Source organism: Plecotus auritus (genome assembly GCF_963455305.1).
Source record: "Plecotus auritus genome assembly, chromosome: X".
In the NCBI taxonomy this organism is placed as follows: Eukaryota; Metazoa; Chordata; class Mammalia; order Chiroptera; family Vespertilionidae; genus Plecotus; species Plecotus auritus.
Genome location: NC_137784.1, coordinates 119,177,196 through 119,203,147, shown reverse-complemented (window position 1 = coordinate 119,203,147; position 25,952 = coordinate 119,177,196). Strand labels below are relative to the sequence as shown.

General features: G+C 37.5%; 1 protein-coding gene across 1 annotated transcript in view; it reads left to right on the top strand.

The window, feature by feature from the left end:
• The window catches only part of MCF2 (MCF.2 cell line derived transforming sequence), a 109,625-nt gene that overhangs the window by 74,739 nt on the left and 8,934 nt on the right, over positions 1-25,952 (top strand). The window contains 8 exon segments of the mRNA XM_080653643.1: positions 2,306-2,398; positions 3,401-3,493; positions 6,361-6,486; positions 7,068-7,289; positions 11,964-12,056; positions 18,577-18,655; positions 19,206-19,272; positions 22,376-22,485. Coding sequence (XP_080509769.1) covers positions 2,306-2,398; positions 3,401-3,493; positions 6,361-6,486; positions 7,068-7,289; positions 11,964-12,056; positions 18,577-18,655; positions 19,206-19,272; positions 22,376-22,485 — 883 coding nt within the window.

The window sequence follows — 25,952 nt, the reverse complement described above, 5'->3', positions numbered from 1 at the left end:
ATTCCTTTTGTTTGGGGTTCTGTGCGCTTCCTGGACTTGTAAGTCTATTTCTTTTACCAGGTGGGGGATGTTTTCAGTCATTATTTCTTCAAATAGGATTTTAGTATCTTGCTCTCTCTCTTCCTCTGGCACCCCCATAATTCTGATGTTGGTATGCTTGAAGTTGTCCCAGAGGCTCCTTACACTATCTTCATATTTTTGGATTCTTTTTTCTTTTTGCTTTTCCGGTTGAGTGTTTTTTGCTTCTTTGATTTTCAAATCTTTGACTTGATTCTTGTGATCCTCTAGTCTGCTGTTAGGTCTCTGTATAATATTTTTTATTTCAGTCAGTGTATGCTTAATTTCTACTTGGTCCTTTTTCATATCCTTGAGGGTCTCGCTAAATTAATCGGCCTTCTCTAGGAAATTCTTGATAAACCTTATAACCATGGTTTTAAACTTTATATCCAGTCATTTGCTTTCCTCCATTTCTTTCATTTGTGATCTATTTCTTTGTCTCCGCATTTTGGTTGATTCCCTGAGTTGATAGAGTGGCTTTCTTTGTGTGCCAGGTGTCCTATAAGGCCCAGTGGCTCAGCCTCCCCAGTTACCTGAGGTGGATACTCTTGGTGCACCCTTTTGTGGGCTGTGTGCACAGTCTTATTGTAGTTAAGTCTTGATTGTTGTTGATATCACTGGGAGGAATTGATCTCCAGGCCAATTGGCTGTGAGGATCAGCTGTGTCTACGCCGGGAGAACTTCTGTGCTGGAGACACCCTTACGAGATAAGACATGCAAAAGCCCCTGTGCTCAGCTTGGATGGTGCAGAGTCTCAGGGCAGAGCAGACAGCTTTGATTTTCCATCAGCCCTGCCTTAATAGGCCCCTGTGTCTCAGTGTCCCATGGTAGTCGCTGTAATCACCTCTGAGAGAAAGCCGCCCTCAAGTTCCGCCTACTGCTAGACAGTCCAGTTTCTCCCCGAATGAGTCTGGGCCCCCAGAGTCTCGCCCGGAACTGGAGTTTAGTGCAGTCGGGAGCTTTTGTCTCCCTCCCGCTTGAGAAAGCCAGCCGCATACTCAGTTGCTCACCCTCTCCGCGCGTGCGCCTCAGTAACCACAGTTCCTCTGAGTCTCAGTGTGCTTTTCTTTTTCCTGACAGTCAAGTTTCACCCCATATGAGTCTGGCTCCCCAGGGAACTGGAGTTCAGCGCAGTCAGGAGCTTTTTTCTCCCTCCGGCTTGAGAAAGCCAGCTGTGCACTCAGTTGCCAGTCCTCTCTGTGCGCATGTCTCGGTACCTCTGCCTCCTGCAGCTCCTCTGAGTCTCAGTATGCTTTTCTAGTTCCTTCTAGTTGTAGAATTTCCACTCAGCCAGCCTTACTGTGGTTCTGGATGATGTCCGTTTTGTCTTTTAGTTGTAGTTTTGAAATTGTTGTGCAAGGCAGCAGTTTAGGTGTTTACCTATGCCGCCATCTTGGTTTCTCTCCTCACTCTTGCTCATACTTTCTTTTTTTTTATTGATTAAGGTATTACATATGTGTGCATATCCCCTCATTGCCCCCCCACACTCCTGTACATGTTCTCACCCCCCTGCTGTCTCCGTCCATTGTTTATGCTTATGTGCATGCATACTAGTCCTTTGGTTGATCTCTCCCCCATACCCCCACCCTCCCCTACCTTCCCTCTGAGGTTTGACAGTCTGATTGATGCTTCTCTATCTCTGGATGTTTTTGTTCATCAGTTTATGTTGTTCATTATAATCCACAAATGAATGAGATCATGTGATATTTATCTTTCTCTGACTGATTTATTTCACTTAGCATAATGCTCTCCAGCTCCATTCATGCTGTTGCAAATGGTAGGCGTTCCTTCCTTTTTACAGCAGCATAGTATTCCATTGTGTAGATGTACCACAGTTTTCTAATCCACTCATCTGTTGATGGGCATCTAGGCTGTTTCCAATTCTTGGCTATGGTGAATTGTGCTGCTATGAACATAGTGGTGCATATATCCTTTCTGATTTGTGTTTCTGGTTTCTTGGGATATATTCCTAGAAGTGGGATCACTGGGTCAAATGGGAGTTCCATTTTTTAGCTTTTTTAGGAAACTCCATACTGTTTTCCTCAGTGGCTGCACCAGTCTGCATTCCCACCAGCAGTGCATGAGGGTTCCTTTTTCTCCACATCCTCGCCAGCACTTGTCATTTGTTGATATGTTGATGATAGCCATACTGACAGGTGTGAGATGGTAACTCTTTTGCTCTTACTTTCTTGATAAGAAAAGTACATGTTCATAATTGGTAATACATTTGAACTTGCTTTTATCACAGAAAACTGATTTTCAGATGTATGCAAAATATTGTCAGAATAAACCCAGATCAGAGGCAATTTGGAAGAAGTATTCAGAATGCGCCTTTTTCCAGGTATAGTAATTATTCAGGTTTTGGATATATTCTTTCTGAAAGATACTGGGATATTTTTTATTTATAAATTCATTTTCTATTTTAAGTAAATTAAAGTACTTTCAGTACTTTAATCAGCATATACATATATTGATTAAAAAGCAATTTTACCCTCCCCCAAATACACACATATGCACACACATACACATGCACACAACCACATTTATGCTGCTCCCCAGAGGCAACCACTTTTAGCTACTTCTTTTGGTATTTAACTCTAAATCTTCAATATCATGCTTATGTTGCTGCTTCCCAACATGGGTTAAGATTGATAATTGTTTGAATTAGATTATATATTGGGTTTTATCCATATCCAGATGGGGGTCCTGAATCTTACATAGATAATAACCTCTTCCACTTCTTTTGTATTCTGCACTTCCTATACACACATTTCATCCTACACAGCCCCCACCTTAGCCTTATTATAGAACCTACTATGTTCCCAAGACCCAGAGTTCTGACCCTTATATTTATAGTGGCAGGGAATATAGAGCCAGTTAATGAGGGCTGTATTTTTCTTGTGATATTAAAAAAACCTCTTCTCATGCCCAATCTGATTTATATTCAGTATAATCTATTCCTTTTCTGGGCCTTGGCCTGTGGAGCTGAACCTTCTGTTATTTTTCTTGGATATTTTGAAGAACTTTTTAGTAATGTTCATCTATGGCCATTTGTTGCTTTCTTTCCTTTTGAACATTCCACATCAATGTGAATTTATATAGAAATATTTATTCTTTGAAATTTTGAATTTTCTATCTCACAAATCCTTGAAATAATGTTTACTGTAGTTTTTTCAAATATACTGCCTCTAATGGTCATACCACATGTAACATCAATTTTTCTGGTAAATTTTCCTTGTGATGTAAGAAACCTGCCATCATTGGGTCCAATAAATGAACACTTGGCATTTTCACAGGACTATGTCTTTATTTAAATTTATTGATAATTATATTTTAATCACAGGAATGTCAAAGAAAATTAAAACACAGACTTGGTCTGGATTCCTATTTACTCAAACCAGTACAACGACTCACTAAATATCAGTTACTGTTGAAGGTAAGTACATTAAGCATTTGTTTCTTTCTTTACTTTGGGTCAGATGTGCCAAAGTCATGAAAAGGGATTAGAAGACTAGTAAACACTAGAAATAGGTAGACTCAATGACTAGGAAGGCTGGGTTTAGCAGTAGGATCAACTCAGTGTGTTCCTTTGGCTCACTGGCTATGCAAGTGCTGGAAGCATAGATGTAAAGTTGAGAATATCTGGTGTCTCTTTAGCTCTTTAATTGTACATGCATGTTACATTGACATATTTATAACATTTACTATAGAACTTTTACTGTTGTTAAGAAGAACTAAGCAAATATTTCTTATAGTTTTGCAACTGCATTTAATATGGGTCTTCTCAATGGAAAGTGAAGATGGCACACCTTTTGTGTAATGTGAAAGTGTTGTGTTAAATATAAATACAGCATAGCTTGTTTTAAAATGTATTTTCACAACATCATACTCAATGGGCAAAAACTAAAACCATTTTCTCTAGGAACAGGAACAAGACAGGGATGTCTGCTTTTAGCACTCTTATTCAATGTAGTACTGGAAGTCTTAGCCATAGCGATCAGACAAGAAGAAAAAATAAAAGGCATCCAAATTGGAAAGGAGGACATAAAACTGTCATTATTCAGAGATAACATGATATTATACATAGAAAACCATAAAGACTCCATTAAAAACTACTAGATTTAATAAATGAATTCAGCAATGTAGCGGAATACAAAATTAGCACACAGTAATCGATGACATTTTTATACACCAATAATGAACTCTCAGAAAGAGAAATGAAAAAAAAAATGATCTAATTTACCATTGCAACAAAAAATTAAGATTCTTAGGAATAAATTTAACCAAGGAGGTAAAAGACCTATACTTTGAAAATTACAGGATGTTGAAAAAAGAGATAGAGGAAGATATAAACAAGTGGAAGAATATAATGTTCATGGATTTATAGAATCAACATTGTTAAAATGTCCATATTACCCAAAGCAATCTATAGATTCAATGCAATCCCTATTAAAATACCAATGGTATATTTCACAGGTCTAGAACAAACACTACAAAAATTTATTTGGAACCAAAAAAGACCCCTAAAAGCTGCAGCAATCTTAAAAAGAACAAAGTTGGGGGAATCACAATACTAGATATCATGTTATACCACAAAACCACTGTACTCAAAACACCCTGATACAGGCACAAGAACAGAGAACCCAGAAATTGACCCAAGCCATTATGCTCAATTAATATTTGACAAAGGAGGCAAGAGCATACAATGGAGTAAAGAGCGAGTCTTCAATAAATGGTGCTGGGAAAATTCGACAGGTGCATGCAAAAAAATGAAACTAGACCACCAACTTACACCATACACAAGAATAAACTCAAAACAGATAAAATACTTAAATGTAAGTCTTGAAACCATAAAAATATTAGAAGAAGGCATAGGCAGAAAAATCTCAGACATCTCTGATAGCAATATGTTTACAGATACATCTCCTAGGGCAAAGGAAACTAAGGAGAAAATCAACAAATGGGACTACATCAAAATAAAAAGCTTCTGCACAGCAAAAGCAACCATCAACAAAATGAAAATAGAGCCCACTGCATGGGAAAACATATTTGCCAATGATATATCTGATAAAGGGTTAATTTCCAAAATATATAAGGAACTCATACAACTTAACAAAAGGAAGACAAGCAATCCAATTAAAAAATGGGCAAAGGACCTAAATAGATACTTTTCTAAAGTGGACATACAGAAAGCCAAGAGACATATGAAAAAGTGCTCAAATTCACTAATCATCAGAGAGATGCAAATTAAAATGACCATGACCTCACACCTGTCAGAATGACTATCATCAACAAATCAACAAATGACAAGTGCTGGCAAGGATGTGGAGAAAGGGGAACCCTAGTACACCTCTGGTGGGAATGCAGACAGGTGCAGCCACTGTGTAAAACAGTATGGAGTTTCCTCAAAAAATTAAATATGTAACTGCCATTTGACCCAGTGATTCCACTTCTAGGAATATATCCTAAGAAATCAGAAACACTGATAAGAAAGAATATGTGTACCCCTATGTTCAGACCAGTTCAATTTACAATAGCTAAGATCTGGAAACAGCTCAAGGGCCCATAGCAGATGAGTGGATAAAAAAACTGGTACATTTACACAATGGAATACTATGCAGCTTAAAAAACAAACAAACAAACAACTCTTACTATTTGCAACAACATGGATAGACCTGGAGGGTATTATGCTAAGTGAAATAAACCAGTTAGAGAAAGATAAGTATCACATGATCTCATTCATATGTAGAATCTAATGAACAAAATACACTGATGAACAAAATAGATCCAGAAACATAGACGCATGAAACAGACTGATGAGTTTCAGAGGAAAGGCAGGCTCTATGCATAGCCCAGGGGACACAGACAATAGAGTGGTAAAGGCCTGGGGGTGTTTCAGGGTGCAGGAGGTCAATGGGGAAGAAACAAACAAACAAAGAGGACATCTGCAATACTTTCAACAATAAAGGAGAAAAGTAAATTTTTGTATGTACAGGACCAAAAAATATGATTGCTTTACAAACTAATCTCTAGTATGTCCTAAAAACTTTGTTCTTCAGCTCTAAAAGCATTGAATGTCCCTTGCTTTATACTGTTTAGGCAATATTCCATTTCTTCTCCAATTTTGACATTGTTATTAAATATAGTATTAATGTGACAAATAGCATATGAAAGAAACTACTCAAAAAAGTGACATTATCTTTGAACTCCTCCTTGAAAGCATGTTGGCTGAAATTTTATTCATTTTCTCCAGCTATTAATATCTGCCTACTATTAAGTCTAATTCTTGACTTCTAATTACAGGAACTATTAAAATATAGTAAAGACTGTGAAGGATCTGAACTATTAAAGGTGGCACTTGACACAATGCTGGATTTACTGAAGTCAGTTAATGACTCTATGCATCAGATTGCAATAAATGGCTATGTTGTAAGTAGATTTTAATGGTTGTTACAATTTTAGGGGGTAAGCATGTTCACATACCTTTCTGATAATGCTAAGGAGAGAATTGCTTCAGGTCACCAGCCAAATTGAGTTGTGATAAGCTCTTTGTCCCCAAAAGCCTACCCCCAAGTCTAGACCTTGTGTGATCTTGTTTGGGTCTTCTAAGGAGACCTATTGTCCCAGTATTTCTCATCCTATTCCAGGATAGGTATTGAAGAAAAAGATAAAATCTTTAGAGGTAGCTCCACCCAGTGGAGAAACTTGGACTGGTAGGTGTCACTCGCCAATCAGGATTGAGGAAGAGATGAGGAGAGTTTCCCTATCTAAACTACCTCCACATGGAGACATGAACATTAAGCCAGGGTAAAGGAAGCTTTTTAGATGTCATACCCCATAGTAATTTTGTAACTAGTTTGACACATGGCATGCTTTAATGTAAGAAGTTTAAAAACTATATCAATTATGCATCAGGATTTTAGCAGTTTAAGCTAAACACTGTAATGTTAATGTCAGGAATCTGAATGTAGCTCTGCCTTGTACTAATGAGTTTTGATTTTTAATTCTAGGGAAACTTAAATGAGCTGGGCAAGATGATAATGCAGGGTGCATTCAGTGTTTGGACTGGACACAAAAAAGGTGCTACAAAAATGAAGGATTTTGCTAGATTCAAACCAATGCAGCGGCACCTTTTCTTGTATGAAAAAGCCATTGTTTTTTGTAAAAGACGTGTTGAAAGTGGAGAAGGCTCTGGTAGATACCCGTCATACAGTTTTAAGCGCTCTTTAAAAGTAAGACAATTTGAATTGCATAATCTAATTTTCTTTCACATATATATTTAAGTTTGTGTAATTTTTCACTTCAAATGAGTGGGTTTTATACTTTGGTGGTACATCCCTTTGTTTAAACAATATTTTTAATTGAGGTATAATTTACCTATTACATTATATTAGTTTCATGTGTACAACAATTTTATATTTGTATTCATTGTGATATGATCACCACAATAAGCCTAGTTAACATCTATCACCACACAGTTAAAATGTTTTCTTGTGACAAGAACTGTTAGTGACCTTCAAATATGCAACATAATATTATTAATTATAATTATCATGCTATACCTTACATCCTGCAGACTTATTCATTTTATAACTGGAAGTTTTTCTTCCCTCTGACACCCTTCACCCATTTTGGCTTCTCCCGTCTATAAAATCTTAAGTAGATGTCTAATATAGAAGTCAGGTAAAGCAGAAATTCTCTGCCTGATATGAGTGAGGCAGGGCAGAGCTTTGCCTCCATCCTTTTTCTCTCTCACTCCAATCCTAAGCAGTCCCCAAGGGGGCTCCCTAGTGTGAAATAATGAGAAGTGACCCAGGCTCCTCCATGAGCACTCTTACTGGTGGTACTGTGTGGAGTTCTTGGTATCAGGGAGCTTTTATAACAAGAGACAATGAGGAAAGAATTTATTCCTTTTCCTTAGTGTAATTTAAAAATGAAATGTGCTTAGCCCTTCCCCACCTTCCTTTTTGTATCCCTCCTCCATTCCCTAGCATCTCCCTCAGTATTCAAACCTACCTACAGCTGAATCCTGTCCATACTTGTCTTGTCCTATCTTTTGAAATTACTTTCTTCTCTTCTATAACCCAGACTACCATTCTGTTCTAATATTAGTTTGGTATGAAAATGAGACCAATAATGTTTGAGGGAGTCACAGGCAGTCCAGTGATATTCCCAGCTGGTTCTGATGTTTGACAAGAGGAACTTCTGATTCGCATGAGTCTGTAATTGGCGAATTTTATTTTTTTACACCTAATTAATTTTATCTTTAAAGTTTTAAATTGTAAAAGCAATATAGCATTTTCTATAGAAAAATTTAGAAAGTAGAGAAAATTATTACACTTGATTCCCCAACCACAATCATTTTAGTCATTTTTCTTTTTTTTTTAAATTTAGGTTCTTTATTGTTTAAAGTATTACATGAGTCTCCCTTTTCCTCCATTGACCTCTCTCCAGCCACTCCCACTCCCAGCACATGCCCTCACCCCGCTACTGTCTGTATCTATTGGTTATGCTCATATGCATGCATACAAATCATTTTTCATGAGCATGTTCTCTCATTGTTGTATATATTTGAGAATTGATGACATTTTTATCAGCAGTAATAAAGAGAACAGGCAATGTGTCCTGAGATAGGCCTGAGGTGTTTATGTCAGAAGGCTACTACATAAGCAGGCCCTGCTTTTGACCCTTCTGAGGGTCACCAGTTCCATGCTATTCCTAACAAGGTTCCTGGCCAGGGTTAGGTCTCCAACTGTCCTCTTTCCCTGCTTTACTTCTAAACTGACAGGAGTGTTATAACTTCTTTAAAACTCTTACTTTTTTTCATAACAAATGCCCAATTGCTCCTTTGATATTAGCAACCCACCTTCAAACCCCCAAATCTCCAAGGGTCTTTTATGTCTCTAATAAACATTGGTTGAGAAGCAAAGAATTTACAATTGATATTGGACAGAATGCAGATCTCTTCTTGGGAAGGTACTTTACCTAAATCCATTTGGTTAACTCTTTACTTGTGGAGTGACCTACTTAATACTGAATGCAGTGTTTCTGATTTGTATTGAATTTTCATGTTACCTTTAATTTGTCACAATGATGGACCTACCAACAGAATATTTCTAGAATACATTAGAGTAAGTAGGGACTGCTGTGAGGTAATGAAATCATGAGAATTCAAACTACAATGGTAACCGTGGAAACAGAAGATGGGATAGATGCAAGAAACATTTCAATGGAATGTAGCTAGATGGGCTTGTTGACTTACTAGATGCAGGAAATAAATACCTGACATTTGAAGGGAAAAATGAGTGATTTTTCTTTGGTTCCCCAATAATTCCTAGTATTTCTAATAAAAGAGATTAGTCAGTGATGCATGCAAGGATTTAGGCCAGGATTACTGGGAAAATAGTGATGCCTCTAACAGAAAGATGGAAGGTAGGCTATTTCTTAAGCTTCACTATGCTTACTTCCTCTTCCTTACCTATCATGAGATTCCAGAATTAAATAATTGCTAGCATTACTAGTCATTGTGTTAGGTAATACTCTGGGTTCCTGGTTTCATGAATGCATATGCTCTCTATAGTTGAGCAACTTCTCTCTCACTGTTAGTGGACTTCATTATGACAAGCTGCAATTCCATGGCCTGACAATGTACTTTCTAATAATTGTGTGCTATAGTTTATCGGCCCCTTCTAGGCAAAGAAAGGTCCCTAAGGTTAATCAAATGGAGAGATTTGAGTTCTTCAGATACTTAAGTTCATGCATTTATTATTATCATCTATTTTTTAAAAAAATATGTATTTATTGATTTTTTTTGAGAAAAACATCGATGTGAGAGAGAAAGGCAGATCTATTGCCTCCTGTACACACCTGCCTGACTGGGGATCAAACTTGCAACCTGGGTATATGCCCTGACTGACAACCTTTTGGTGCACAAGATGATGCTCAACCAACTGAGCCACACTGGCAAGGGTTATTATCTATTAAAAAATTAACATACCACACAATGCTTACTATGTGCTATGAACTGTTCTGAGTGTTTATAAATTATTGTTAACTCATTTGATCCACATAGCAATTTTATATAAGTGCGAACTATAAGTAACCTATTATTCCCATTTTGTGGATGGGAAAACTAAGTTCCAGAGAGGTAATTTACCCACGAGCGTGTAGCTGGTGCAGTACAGCTTCAGACCCAGGCAGATTGCTCTATAGTCCATGCTCTCAATCACTACACCAAGGTGAGAAGCCTGTTCATGTTCATTCATTCTTTTACTCCTTCATTCATTCTTTTTTAATCCCCATTCTCCACACTTGCCTCCGCTCTACCCCTGTAGCAATCATTCTAATTTATTTGATGTATACTGTCCAGTTTGTGTGTTCTTGATAAATGTATACCAATATTCTGTATACATGTAATTTGAAACTGACAATAATATTGTCTGATAAATATAATGGTTACATTTCCAGGGTAACTTGAAAAATCTCATTTAATCTATAATGATGCGTTGTATGTGTTACAATGAAGTTGAGAAAGCAAACTCATACTTTACAAAGCTCATTGTATGACCAAAGCATTTAATGCCTGTTATTTAATCCTATATCAACTCTATGAAATAGGTTTTCTCCCCATTTTATAGTTGAGGAAACAAGTTCAGAAAGGTTAAGCAACTTGCACTAAGAAACATAACTATATATATAAGTGGTAGAGATGCAATTCCATTGTCAGCCTCTTGGACTCCAAAGCCCTTGCGCTTTCCATCTTATCATGTTATTGGGACAAAGTAATGTATTGAAGTAAAATCAATTTAAATAGACATTGAATATGAGATTATTATTTTAAATTCTGATATTTGAGCAAAAGTAGGTTAGAGTGGTTGAGTAGGAATATAAAGACATTTTTTTGGACATTCAGAAAGTAATTTCTGACTATATTCAGGGTAGATGCCACAGGCTCTTTTATTTATATGTCACACTTCATTTCTAAATATAATCCTTTTTATTTTCCTTGATATGGAGTTCTGACTAGCACTACTTTGAATGCCTATCAGCCCTAAATAGGGTCATTTGTAGGGCTCATAGTGGAATAGAAAGTAAGATATTCCTTTAGATAACTGGGCAAGAATTGAAAGAAAAGAGAAGGGAGAAGGGGACTAAAGGAGAATGTGTGTAAAAGGGAGTAAAATTACTCAAAATGGAATTAACCATGCTATTAGCAGCACTGAATGAATTAAAATGGAAGAGACTGTGCTTTGCACAATCATATGGAGGACAAGAAAAACTGTGGTAAGGAAGGGATATTATATATAAAAATTTTACTGGCTATAAAAAGACATCATTCTCCCATGACAGATTATTTGTTTTCTAGAGAGGCTGAGAGAATGGTAGAACTGGAGGGGGTCCTTGTATACCTGCCTGGTTTTGCCATACCCCATAAATCAGATGTTTGTAACTTATAGGATTTCTATAGAGATAAGTAATAAGTTGTAAGATTAACTTGTTTTGCAAATGATTGTTAAAAATAACTATTTAAATTAAAGTTGGATGACCTTTTCACACAATTGATACTTACTTTGACTTTCTTTTTGATATAATAACTTGTTTTCAGAGTATACAATTAATTTATAACAGAATTCAATCTTAGATGGACTACTTGAATGTTCAGATATATAACCTTTGTTTCAATCACTGGAATGGGGCATGAAGTTTGCACTATAAGTGCACAGTTCACTGAAAACATTTAAATATTAAGGTCTGTGATTGAAATATCATTTCATATAATTTCATATTCTTTAAATATAAAATGTGTATTTTGCCCAAGTGAGAAATTTTATTTAGAATGTGATGGGGGTAGGTTTAATGTATTTTCGTATTCAAAATGCTCATGAAAATTTTGACATATATTATAGATGGATGAAGTTGGAATCACTGAATATGTAAAAGGAGATAAACGCAAGTTTGAAATCTGGTATGCTGGGAAAGAAGAAATTTATATTGTCCAGGTTGGTAATTTAAAGTTTTTTCTAGAAATCATTTTGGGATTCCAGAAAAAAATGGCAGTGGAATAGACAGACGGGTCCCGAGCCTTGTCCTGGAGCAGAAAGAAAGAACAGCTGAGGGTCGCATGGGGAGTATTAGTTGGCGAGTTAAGGGACAGCTAAACTCCAGGAGAAGGTGGGGGACTGCGGAACGGGGTTCCCCTGACTAGGCAGCCCCCACTGTGGCTGGGTTCCCTCTGAGCGACCAGCTAGGATACGGAGACCATGCCATCTTGAAGGGGAAAGTGGATCTTATCAGAAGCTTGAAAAGCTAAAACTGTGACAACCACCAAACAGCTGCGAATCCCGGAACACCGGTCCCCAATTGGCGCAAACACGCAGATTCAGAGGATCTCTACACTCCACCACAGAAAGGTCAGATTTCACTTGGGATAAGGAGAGAGAGAACTACATAACCAGACATCCAGAGAAGAGAGAGCATGGGGAGACAAAGAAACAGACCGCATATGAAAGAAAAGCAGGCATCACCAGAAAAAGAAGTAAACGAAATAGAGGCTAGCAACATGTCAGAGAAAGAATTCAGAGAAATGGTCATAATGTGGCTGAAAAGAATGGAAGACAAATTCGACAACATAAGTAAGAACCAAGAGGAAATGAAGAAGAACCAAGAAGAAATGAAAAATGACATCGCTGCTATAAAGAACTCAATAGAAAGCATCAAGAGTAGACTAGAAGAAGCAGAGGACCGCATCAGTGAGCTAGAAGACAAGATGGGAAAAAATATCCAAGTAGAGCAGCTTCTAGAAAAAAAAATTAAAAAGCAGGAGGAGAGCCTAAGGGAACTTTGGGACAACATGAAACAAAACAACATCTGCATAATAGGGGTTCCAGGAGGAGATGAAACAAATAAAGGAATAGAAAACCTGTTTGAAGAAATAATGACAGAAAACTATCCTGATATAGGTAAGAAAAACCTACACAAATCCAAGAAGCTCACAGAGTCCCAAGCAAAATGAACCCCAAAAGACTGATGCCAAGGCACATTATAATTAAATTGGCAAACACCAACGACAAAGTAAGAATCTTAAAAGTGGCCAGAGAGAGAGAGAGAAAGTTACATACAAAGGAACCCCCATCAGACTAGCAACTAATTTCTCAACAGAAACTCATCAGGCCAGAAGGGGATGGAATGAAATATACAAAGTCATGCAAAGGAAGGGTCTGAATCCAAGAATACTGTACCCAGCAAGGCTATCAATCAAAATTGAAGGTGAAATCAGGAGCTTCAGAGACAAAAAAGGACTAAGGGAATTTATCACCACCAAACCAGCAATGCAAGAAATGCTAAAGGGTCTGCCTTAAAAAAAAAAAAAAAAAAAAAAGGAAGCGAAGAAGGAACACAGGGGTAAAGAATAAAAATGGTGACAAATAAGTACCTATTAATAATAACTTTAAATGTAAACAGATTAAATGGCCCAATCAAAAGACACAGGGTAATGGATTGGATAAGAAAACAGTACCCATATATCTGGTGTCTAAAGAAACCCACCTCAGAAAAAAAGATGCACACAGACTGAGGGTGAAAGGATGGAAAAAGGTTTTCCAGGCAAATGGAAATGAAAAAAAAGCTTGGGTAGCAATACTTGTATTTGACAAATTAGATCTCAAAGTGAAGTACATAACAAGAGATAAGGAAGGCCATTTCATAATACTAAAGGGAGCAATCCATCAAGAAGAAATAACTCCGGTAAACATATAAGCACCCAATACAGGAGCACCCAAATACATGAAAAAACTCCTGGACGATATCAAGGGATAGATTGACAGCAATACAATCAGAGTTGGAGACTTTAATACCCCACTATAACCACTGTACAAATCCCCTAAACAAAAAATCAGCAAAGAACCATCAATCCTAAATAACTCATTAGACCAGATGGAATTAATTGACATCTTCAGAACATTTCATCCCAAAGCCACAGAATATACACTCTTCTCAAGTGCACATGGGTCATTTTCAAAGATAGACCCTATGCTGGGACATAGGCAAAGTCTCTTCAAATTCAAGAAGATAGAAATCATACCAAGTATCATCTCAGATCACAGTGGCATAAAAATGGAAAACAACTACAATAAAAAAAGATCAAATACATGGAGACTAAACAGCATGCTATTAAACAATGACTGGGTTACCGGAGAGATCAAGGAAGAAATAAAAAACATCTTGGCAACAAATGGCAATGAAAACACAACAATCCAAAATCTATGGGACACAGTGAAAGCAGTCTTGAGAGGGAAGTTCATAGCTCTACAAGCTTACTGCAAAAAACAAGGAACAATGGTAATAAATTACCAAACCCTACAACTCAAAGAGTTAGAAAAAGAACAACAAGAAAAGCCCAGTGTAAGCAGAAGGAAGGAAAAAATAAAGATCAGAGCAGAAATAAATGACAGAGACCAAAGAAACAATACAAAAGATCAACAAAACCAAGAGCTGGTTCTTTGAAAGGATAAACAAGATTGATGAACCTCTAGCCAGGCTCACCAAGAAGCGAAGAGAGACACCCAAATAAACAAAATCAGAAATGAAAGAGGAGAAATAACAGACCCCACAGAAATACAAAGGATTGTTAAAAAATACTAAGAAAAACTTTATTCCAACAAACTGGACAACCTGGAGGAAATGGACATATTCCTAGAAAAATATAACCTTCCAAAACTCAATCAGGAAGAATCTAAACATCTCAATAGGCCAATAACTATGGAAGAACTTGAAGCAGTCATCAAAAACCTTCCAGCAAACAAAAGCCCTGGGCCAGACGGCTTCACAGGGGAGTTTTACCAAACATTCAAGGAAGAACTAAAACCTATCCTCCTCAGACTATTCCAAAAATTCAAGAGGAAGGAACACTTCCAAGCTCCTTCTATGAAGCCAGCATCAACCTAATACCAAAACCAGATAAAGACAACACAATGAAAGAGAATTACAGGCCAATATCCCTCATGAATGTAGATGCCAAAATCCTCAACAAAATTCTAGCAAATCGGATCCAGCAGTACATCAGAAAGATCATACACCATGACCTAGTAGGATTTATCCCAGGAATGCAAGGATGGTACAATATCCACAAATCAATAAACGTGATACATCACATAAACGAACTGAGAGATAAAAATCACATAGTCATATCAATTGATGCAGAAAAAGCATTTGACAAAATCCAACACCCTTTCTTGATAAAAACTCTCAGCAAATAGAAAGATCATACCTCAACATAATAAAAGCTATATATGATAAACCCACAGCTAACATCATACTCAATGGGCAAAAACTAAAACCATTTCCCCTGAGAACAGGAACAAGACAGGGATACCCACTCTCACCACTCCTGTTTGACATAGTACTGGAAGTATTAGCCATTGCAATTAGACAAGAAGAAGAAATAAAAGGCATCTAAATTGGAAAAGAAGTAAAGCTGTCCTTATTTGCAGATGACATGATATTGTACATAAAAAACCTGAAAGACTCCATCAAAATCTAACAGACTTAATAAATGAATTCGGCAATGTAGCAGGATACAAAATTAACGCCAAGAAATCTATGGCATTTCTAAACACCAATAGTGAACTTACAGAGAGACTAAAAAAGCAATCCCATTTACCATCGCACCAAAAAAATTAAGATACTTAGGAATAAACCTAACCAAGGAGGTAAAAGAGCAATACGCGGAAAACTATAGGACACTGAAAAAAGAGATAGAGGAAGATGTAAACAGATGGAAGAATACCATGTTCATGGATTGGTAGAATTAACATCATTAAAATGTCCATACTACCCAAAGCAATCAATAGATTCAATGCACTCCCCATTAAAATACCAATGGCATATTTCACAGACCTTGAAAGAACTCTCCAAAAATTCATCTGAAATAAAAAAAGACCCCGAATAGCCACAGCAATCCTGAGAAAGAAGAATATAAAGTAGGAGGGATCTCAATACCAGATTTCAAGCTGTATTCCAAAGCCACTGTTCTGAAAACAGCCTGGTACTGGCACAAGAACAGACATATAGATCAATGGAATAGAATAGAGAATCCAGATATCAACCCAAACCACTATGCTCAATTAATATTTGACAAAGGAGGCAGGAACATATAATGGAGTCAAGACAATCTCTTCAATAAATGGTGTTGGGAAAATTGGACAGATACATGCAAAAAAATGAAACCAGATCACCCACTTACACCATACACAAAAATAAACTCAAAATGGATACAGGATTTCAACATATGATGGGAAACCATAAAAATACTAGAGAAATCCACAGGCAGCAAAATCTCAGACATATGCTGAAAGAACTTCTTCACTGATACTGCTCCTAGGGTAATGGAAGCTAAAGAGAAAATAAACAAATGGGACTACATCAAAATAAAAAGCTTTTGCACAGCAAAGGAAACCATTAACAAAACAACAAGAAAGCCCCCTGTATGGGAGAACATATTTGCAAATGTTATCACTGATAAAGGTTTAATCTCCAACATTTACAGGCAGCTTATACAATTTAATAAAAGGAAGATAAATGATCCAATAAAAAAATGGGCAAAGGACCTAAATAGAATCTTTTGGAAAGAAGACAGAAGGAATGCCAAGAGACACATGAAAACATGCTCAAAGTCACTAATTACCCGAGAGATGCAAATCAAAACGACAATGCGGTACCATGTCACACCTGTCAGAATGGCTATCATCAACAAATCAACAAATGACAAGTGCTGGCGAGGATGTGGAGAAAAAGGAACCCTCGTGCACTGCTGGTGGGAATGCGGACTGGTGCAGCCACTGTGGAGAACAGTATGGAGTTTCCTCAAAAAACTGAAAATGGAACTACCATTTGACCTAGTAATCCCACTCCTAGGAATATATCCTAAGAAACTGGAATCACCAATCAGAAAGGATATATGCACCCCTATGTTCATAGCAGCACAACTCACCATAGCTAAGATTTGGAAACAGCCTAGGTGCCCGACAGCAGATGACTGGATCAGAAAACTATGGTACATCTACACAATGGAATACTATGCTGCCATAAAAAAGAAGGAATTTTTACCCTTTGCAGCAACTTGGATGGAACTGGAGAACATTATGCTAAGTGAAATAAGCCAGACAATGAAAGAAAAATATCACATGATCTCACTCATTTGTGGATAATAAAGAACATTATAAACTGATGAACAAAAAGATAGATACAGAGACAGTAAAGCATCAAACAGACTGTCAAATTACAGCGGGAAGGCTAGGGAGAGGTGGGGGAGATAAAGATCAACCGAAGGACTTGTATGCATGCATATAAGAGTAACCAACGGATGCAAAACATTGGGGGGTGAGGGCATGTATGGGAGTGGGGTGGGGGGAGGCAATGGTAAGATATGTACACATATAATAACTTAATAAAAAATGAAAAAAAAATATAAATCATTTTGGTTACATTTTAAAATGTCTCATTCCTTTTATGTAGGTCACTTAAATATTATTTAGTTACTATTTTTTTCTGGTATAGTTAAACATTGTTTTCAGTAATCGGCTTTTTTAAATGACACATGCCTATGGTGCTTTCTAGGGCTTTAAGTTTTCACAACCTAACTAGGAGATTTATCAACTATAGCTGCTATCGAAGAGCTTGGCAGGTGCTTCTCTTTCCCCATCAGGTTTCTAGAGTTACAAATTGATAACAGTTCTGAGTTTCTCTTGTGCTTGGCACTCAGAGAGTACCTGATTACAAGACAGAGCAATGTGACGATAGAAACTTGATCTATGTTACTGAATACTATGGTTAAATCTCTGGCCAGATGTGCTATAAGGTCCAACCTGTTTTTGTGAAGGGTAGAGGAATGAGAACATTTCAAGAGGATGTTGTAATTTCAATAATTATTTGTATCACAACTTGTGACAGGTGACCATGATGTTATCTGTTTAAAGTGCCAAGTGCTTTTTCTTTGTTTTAATTCTGTACTAGGTGATTACAATTTCATAAAAATATGTTTTCTTGGCTTGATTTAGTTTTAAGGCTTCTTGCTATCTTTAAACAAATGTATCTTTTAAGTATATGGAGGATATTTAAGGAAGCATGCATGCTGTCATCAGTTATCAAGATTACTCTGCAATAGTAATCTATTTTGTCTTTTCAGAAACAGTAGAACTTACTTTATTTTACAAAAATTAAACATAAAACATTTATATTTTAAAAGAACTCTCCTACAAAAATAACTGAATATTATATTTCATATTTTGTGTGAGTGTTATTATTTAAAGGCAGTTTCAAAATGGTTTTGACTATTTCATCTAATTTGATGGTTGCTTATTTGATTTTTAGAAGTTTGAAGAATCAAAATGTTAGAGTTTGAATATGGTGGTTCAGGACTCATTTTCAGGTTCATATTTGATAAACTTAATTACATTGGTTTAATATAAATTATCTTTTTTAGAGGAAACATGTCTTCTTCTTCCCCCTTTTAAAAATCTTTAGGCTTCAAATATAGATGTGAAGATGATATGGTTAAAAGAAATAAGGAATATTTTATTGAAGCAACAAGAACTTCTGACAGGTAAACTTATAAGCCAGTATTTTTTTTTTAAGAAAAATAAGTATAGTAAAGTTCATTGACTCAGATTTTCTGATAAGTTTTACAGGGAATGGGAATGATATTTACTTTAAACTATAATGAAAGGGCTTGTTAAACTAGTAAGAAATCAAGACTCACGGGCTTGTTTAAACTATTTTGGAGAATGAACTTTACACTAGAAAATGAACTCTAGTGCTTAAGAAGCAGTTGTGAAATAACGTATCAAACCCACTGTATTAATTCTGAGTCCTTACCATGAAGCAACTGTTTAGGACCTCAAGTAATCAGTGCTTGGCAATGTTGGGGTAAGGGTGGTTTTAGTAATATACTTCAATTTCTTGAATGAAATATTAAATTCTTCAGTCCTTTTCCACATTCCAAATTCAGACTGGTTTTCTCTCTGGTTATTTCAAGACTGTGAAGTTTAATGGGAATGGGTGTGTGTGTGCATGCATGCGAGTCATTGGTCTTCAAGGAAGGAAGAAGTGTGGCTTCTGAATGATGCTTATATAAACTTTCTTTTATTCCACAGTTAAAGAACAACAGCAGCATAATCAGTTAACTGAACAGGACCAGCTTTCGTCTCAACAGAATGATGCGTAAGTGATTTATTCTTTTTTAAAACATTTCTTCATTGATTAAGGTATTACATATGTCCTTATTCCCCATTACCCCCCCAACCCCCCCCCACTCATGCCCTCACCCCCCTGTTGTCTGTGTCCATTGGTTAGGCTTATATGCATGCATACAAGTCCTTTGGTTGATCTCTCCCCCGTACCCCCACCCTCCCCTACCTTCCCTCTGAGGTTTGACGGTCTGATCGATGCTTCTCTGTCTCTGGATCTGTTGTTGTTCATCAGTGTATGTTGTTCATTATATTCCACAAATGAGTGAGATCATGTGATATTTATCTTTCTCTGACTGACTTATTTCACTTAGCATAATGCTCTCCAGTTCCATCCATGCTGTTACAAATGGTAAGAGTTCCTTCTTTTTTCTTACCACAGCATAGTATTCCATTGTGTAGATGTACCACAGTTTTCTAATCCACTCATTTGCTGGTGGGTACTTAGACTGTTTCCAAATCTTAGCTATGGTGAATTGTGCTGCTATGAACATAGGGGTGCATATATCCTTTCTGATTGGTGTTTCTGATTTCTTGGGATATATTCCTAGAAGTGGTATTACTGGGTCAAATGGGAGTTCCATTTTTAGTTTTTTGAGGAAACTCCATACTGTTCTCCACAGTGGCTGCACCAGTCTTCATTCCCACCGACAGTGCAAAAGGGTTCCTTTTTCTCCTCATCCTCGCCAGCACTTGTTTGTTGATTTGTTGATGACAGCCATTCTGACAGGTGCGAGATAGTACCGCATTGTCGTTTTGATTTGCATCTCTCGGATGATTAGTGACTTTGAGCATGTTTTCATATGTCTCTTGGGCTTCTTTCTGTCTTCTTTCGAAAAGTATCTATTTAGGTCCTTTGCCCATTTTTTGATTGGGTTGTTTATCTTCCTTTTGTTAAGTTGTATGTGTTCCCTGTAAATGTTGGAGATTAAACCCTTATCGGTGATAACATTGGCAAATATGTTCTCCCATGCAGTGGGCTTTCTTGTTGTTTTGTTGATGGTTTCTTTTGCTGTGCAAAAGCTTTTTATTTTGATGTAGTCCCATTTGTTTATTTTCTCTTTAGTTTCCATTGCCCTAGGGGCAGTATCAGTGAAGAAGTTCCTTAGGCATATGTCTGAGATTTTGCTGCCTGTGGATTCCTCTAGTATTTTTATGGTTTCCTGTCTTATGTTTAAGTCCTTCATCCATTTTGAGTTTATTTTTGTGTATGGTGTAAGTTGGTGGTCTAGTTTCCTTTTTTTGCATGTATCTGTCCAATTTTCCCAACACCATTTATTGAAGAGACTGTCTTGACTCCATTGTATGTTCCTGCCTCCTTTGTTGAATATTAATTTGGCATAGTGGTTTGGGTCGATTACTGGGTTCTCTATTCTATTCCATTGATCTATATGTTTCTTCTTGTGCCAGTACCAGGCTGTTTTGAGAACAGTGGCTTTGTAATACAGCTTGACATCTGGTATTGAGATCCCACCTACTTTGTTTTTTCTCAGGATTGCTGCTGCTATTGGGGGTCTTTTTTTTTTTATTCCAGATGAATTTTTGCATGATTATTCTTTAAGAAACATTACTTCCACAATCTTCTATTTTCCCTATGTAACATGAAGCCATGTAATTAAAGCATCTCAGACAAAACTACCTGCCCTTTTAGCAATAACACATCAAATTACATAAGCACATCATTTTCTCAGTTCTGTCCTTATATTTGGAGACTGATAGTCTTCATAGTTATTTAATTGTTCCCCTTGATGTTAAAAATAATACAATAGTTTGGGCTAAATACGATTATAAATGCTTTGTTCTCCGTATATTGGGGGTGTAGGGGAGCTGGCATATAGGCTTACCATAACAGTGGCTGCATGTATGGATTTCTCTTCAACATATTTTTGGGCATCTTCAATCTCATTGGATAAAGAGAGTTTAAGTATGGTAAAGGATTGGCAGCCTCTACTGGCCCACAGCTTTGTGGTCCCTTGATGGAGACCACTTGCTGGTGACTTGGTCTCTCTTTCTATGTAGTTACAGATGAGGTTTGGATCCTTGGAGGGATCTGTGCTTGGACACAACCATGAAGTCTTTGAGGAAGGTAGCAGTCAAAAAAGATAGCACTGATGAGTGCTGGTTTAGAGATGTAGTCCTTGTATTTTGCTTCTAGGAAGCCTAAAAAATGGAGTTTCCACAGAACATTTACAGATATGCAGAAAGATTCACCACACTGCTTCGAAAGCCTAGGCACGGAAATCCACCATGCATCATTTGACTGATAGGGGGATCATTGAATGATACCTTTTCTCTTTGTTGCTAAAATCAGTTGCAAAGTGTGTTGGCTCATCTGGAGCTTTAAGAGAATCATTAAAAAGTCACAGCAGAAGTCTTTTATCTTTACAGTACTCAATCTCTTGTCATATTATAGAAGTCTTTAGATTTCATGTAGTAGTTAACTTTATATTAGCTGATGAAACTCAACAGTATTAATCAGAGTAAAGTTTTGTCATTTATATACATCTTATTTAATTGATTAAGGTTAAAAGTTCACAGAGCAACAAGTATTATTTTGTTTATATTTTTCCAACATTATTAAGTTATAGTTGACAATTAAAATTTTATATATTTAAAGAGTACAATTTGAGGATTTAAAGTACATATACATTGTGAAATATTCACCATAGTTAAGCTAATTTACATATCCATTGCCTCACACAGTTATCCTTGTGTGTGTGTGTATGTGGGTGGCAGTTAAGGACATTTAAGATCCACCTCTTAACAAATTTCAAATATACAGTATAATATACTATGGGGATTTTAAGCAGTATACCTGCTTTGGGTCAAGAAGGGAGTAATTTTTTTCCTTGCATATTAAAGAGAGACCTTGCTGGCTTGGATCCTAGGATTTAAGTTTTTGTATGTTATGAACTATTACCACACAGACTTATTTGAGGGGGAGTTAGCTCTGTTTGAATGGATTCTCAGAGTATGTTCTTGACACATGGTATCAGTAGAACAAATACCATTTTTAATCTCTAATTATTCTTTGACTATGTAAAAATGCACTTATTTTTATGTATTCACTATTTCAGAAGGCAACAGCAAGCTTTTGTAGTACCCAAGATAACTAAATCAGAGCACACCAGCACTGTGGTAGGGGTCCATGAGGCAACCTCGACAGTTCAAGCAGAAGCAAATACAGGTATGTGTCATGGTCATCCAAAGGTAAGATTTATGATTGTGCAGATTCTTTTCTCTCATTGTTCATTTTGAAAATCTACCCATCTATTATCATTATATAAAGAAAACAAAATTAAAGTATTTTTATAAGGCTTATATGTCTTGGATTTGCAAGATGCTGGTAGGCACTGCAGAGCAGTGATTGTCAAAGTGTAGTCCCTGCATCAGGAGCATTAGCATCACCTGGGAATTTGTAAGGAAGGCTAATTCTCTGGCTCAGTGGTCGGCGAACTCATTAGTCAACAGAGCGGCAAACCGCAGCTCGCGAGCTGCATGTGGCTCGCGAGCTGCAGTTTGCCGACCACTGCAGTCTGGCTCTGCCCTGGACATTCTGAATCAGAAATTCTGGGAGTAAAATGCAGCCATCTGTGATGTACAGTTCTCATGTGAGTGTTTCTGATGCATTTTCAAGTCTAGAAACCCCTGCTACACAGTGTAGATAGAAAGATGAATAAAACACTTATTGGCTTAAAGGAATGCACACTTTACTCACCATAGATTTAATGAATAGAATTATTTATACCTGGAATGGTTTTTAATGCAAATTGTTTTATTTATACTGATTTCAAAAAATTTGTTTAATTCATCAAATATAACACAGTCTGTGTGCCAGGGATTGTGTAAAGCCCTGGGCATAAAGTTTAAGATACACTAAGCTGCCATCCCCATGAAGCTAGGAAGGAAGAAAGATAATTCAACAAGCAGTTAAAATTAAATGAGAAAAGTATTTTGACAGGGAAGTACAAGGTGCTGCAGAAGCATCCAGCAGGGTCACCTAAACAACTGTGGGATCAACAGCATAGACCTCCCTGGAGAAATGCCTAACAGATTGCCTGATATGCAGTAATGATGATGGTTCCTAATCTGGAAGAGTTCTCTACTAGTTGAGGAAAAACAAGTAATGATAACATTGCTCAACTTTCAGTTATCCATTTGAAGGTCACTTCCATCAGCTCATTTGTGCTATAGCCCCCAGAGCAGTCAAGAAGGAGCCTAGTACCAATGTCTTCATTTGACAGGTGTAGAAACCAAGTCAGAGAAAGTTGACATAACTGTTATAAGATTACATGAACAGTTTAGTGTTTAGTGTGGCCAAGTTGTGATACTGTTAATTCTCTACCTACATTAGATTGCTTAATTCGTATCTTTTTTTAAATTTAATAAATCTTTATTGTTCAGATTATTACAGTTGTTCCTCTTTTTCCCCCCCATAGCTCCCCTCCACCCGGTTCCCACCCCACCCTTTGTCCTTACCCCCCGCCCCACTGTCCTCATCCATAGGTATACGATTTTTGTCCAGTCTCTTCCCCCACCCCCCACCCCCTTTTTCCCCTGAGAATTGTCAGTCGACTCCCTTTCTATGCCCCTGAGTCTATTATATTCACCAGTTTATTCTGTTCATCAGATTTTTTTATTCACTTGATTTTTAGATTCACTTGTTGATAGATATATATTTGTTGTTCATAATTCTTATCTTTACCTTTTTCTTCTTCTTCCTCTTCTTAAAGAATACTTTTAGCATTTCATATAATACTGGTTTGGTGGTAATGAACTCCTTTAGCTTTTTCTTATCTGTGAAGCTCTTTATCTGCCCTTCAATTCTGAATGATAGCTTTGCTGGGTAGAGTAATCTTGGTTGTAGGTTCTTGCTATTCATCACTTTGAATATTTCTTGTCATTCCCGTCTGGCCTGCATAGTTTCTGTTGAGAAATCAGCTGACAATCATATGGGTGCTCCCTTGTAGGTAATTAACTGTTTTTCTCTTGCTGCTTTTCAGATTCTCTCTTTGTCTTTTGCTCTTGACCTTTTAATTATGATGTGTCTTGGTGTGGTCCTCTTTAGATTCCTTTTGTTTGGGGTTCTCTGCGCTTCCTGGATTTGTAAGTCTCTTTCTTTCACCAGGTGGGGGAAGTTTTCTGTCATTATTTCTTCAAATAGGTTTTCAGTATCTTGCTCTCTTCTACTGGCACCCCCATAATTCTGATGTTGGTACGCTTGAAGTTGTCCCAGAGGCTCCTTACACTATTTTCATATTTTTGGATTCTTTTCGCTTTTCTGGTTGAGTGTTTTTTGCTTCTTTGATTTTCAAATCTTTGACTTGATTCTTGCAATCTTCTAGTCTGCTGTTAGATCTCTGTATATTATTTTTTTTATTTCAGTCAGTGTATGTTTAATTTCTAGTTGGTCCTTTTTCATATCCTCGAGAGTCTCACTAAATTTATCGGCCTTTTCTAGAAAATTCTTCAAAGACCTTATAACCGTGGTTTTGAACTCTATTTCCAGTCGTTTGCTTTCCTCTATTTCTTTCATTTGTGACCTGTTTCTTTGTCTCCACATTTTGGCTGCTTCCCTGAGTTGATAGAGTGGCTTTGTGTGTTAGGTGTCCTATAGGGCCCAGTGGCTCAGCCTCCCCAGTTACCTGAGGTGGACACTCTTGGTGCACCCCTTTGTGGGCTGTGTGCACATCCTTGTTGTAGTTAAGGCTTGATTGTTGCTGGTATCACTGGGAGGAATTGACCTCCAGGCCAATTGGCTGTGATGATCAGTTGTGTCTACGCTGGGAGAATTTCTCTGCTGGAGACATCCTTATGGGAGAAGTCTTGCAGAAGCCTCTGTGCTCAGCTTGGATGGGGTGGAGTCTCCAGGTGGAGCAGACAGCATTGGTTTCCTGTCAGCCCTACCCTAATAGGCCCCTGTGTCTCAGTGTCCTGTGGTAATTGCTGCAAATACCTCTGAGAGAAAGCCGCCATCCAGTTCCGCACACTGCCAGACAGTCCATTTCCTCCCCGAATGAGTCTGGGTCCCCAGAGTCTCGCCTGGAACTGGAGTTCAGTGCAGTCAGGAGCTTTTGTCTCCCTCCTGCTTGCGAAAGCCAGCCGCATACTCAGTTGCCTGCCCTCTCCGCGCGCACGCCTTGGTACCTCTGCCTTCCGCAGTTCCTCTGAGTCTCAGTGTGCTTTTCTCTTTCCTGACAGTCCAGTTTCACCCCGTATGAGTCTTGGCTCCCCAGTGTCTCACCCGGAACTGGAGTTCAGCACAGTTGGGGGCTTTTGTCTCCCTCCCGCTTGATAAAGTCAGCCGCGCACTCAGTTGCCAGTCCTCTCTGTGCACACGTCTTGGTACCTCTGCCTCCTGTAGCTCCTCTGAGTCTCAGTGTGCTTTTCTCTTTCCTTCTAGTTGTAGAATTTCCACTCAGCAAGCCTTCCTGTGGTTCTGGATGATGTCCGTTTTGTCTTTTAGTTGTAGTTTTGAAATTGTTGTGCGAGGCAGCAGTTTAGGTGTTTACCTATGCCGCCATCTTGGTTTCTTAATTTGTATCTTAATGTACAAGGCTCTTATATGACATAGTCTCTGCCTAATAAGAGAGATAAGACAAGTAAAAAATATTACTAGGTAGAATGATATAAGTGCTATTTTAATGGACCAAT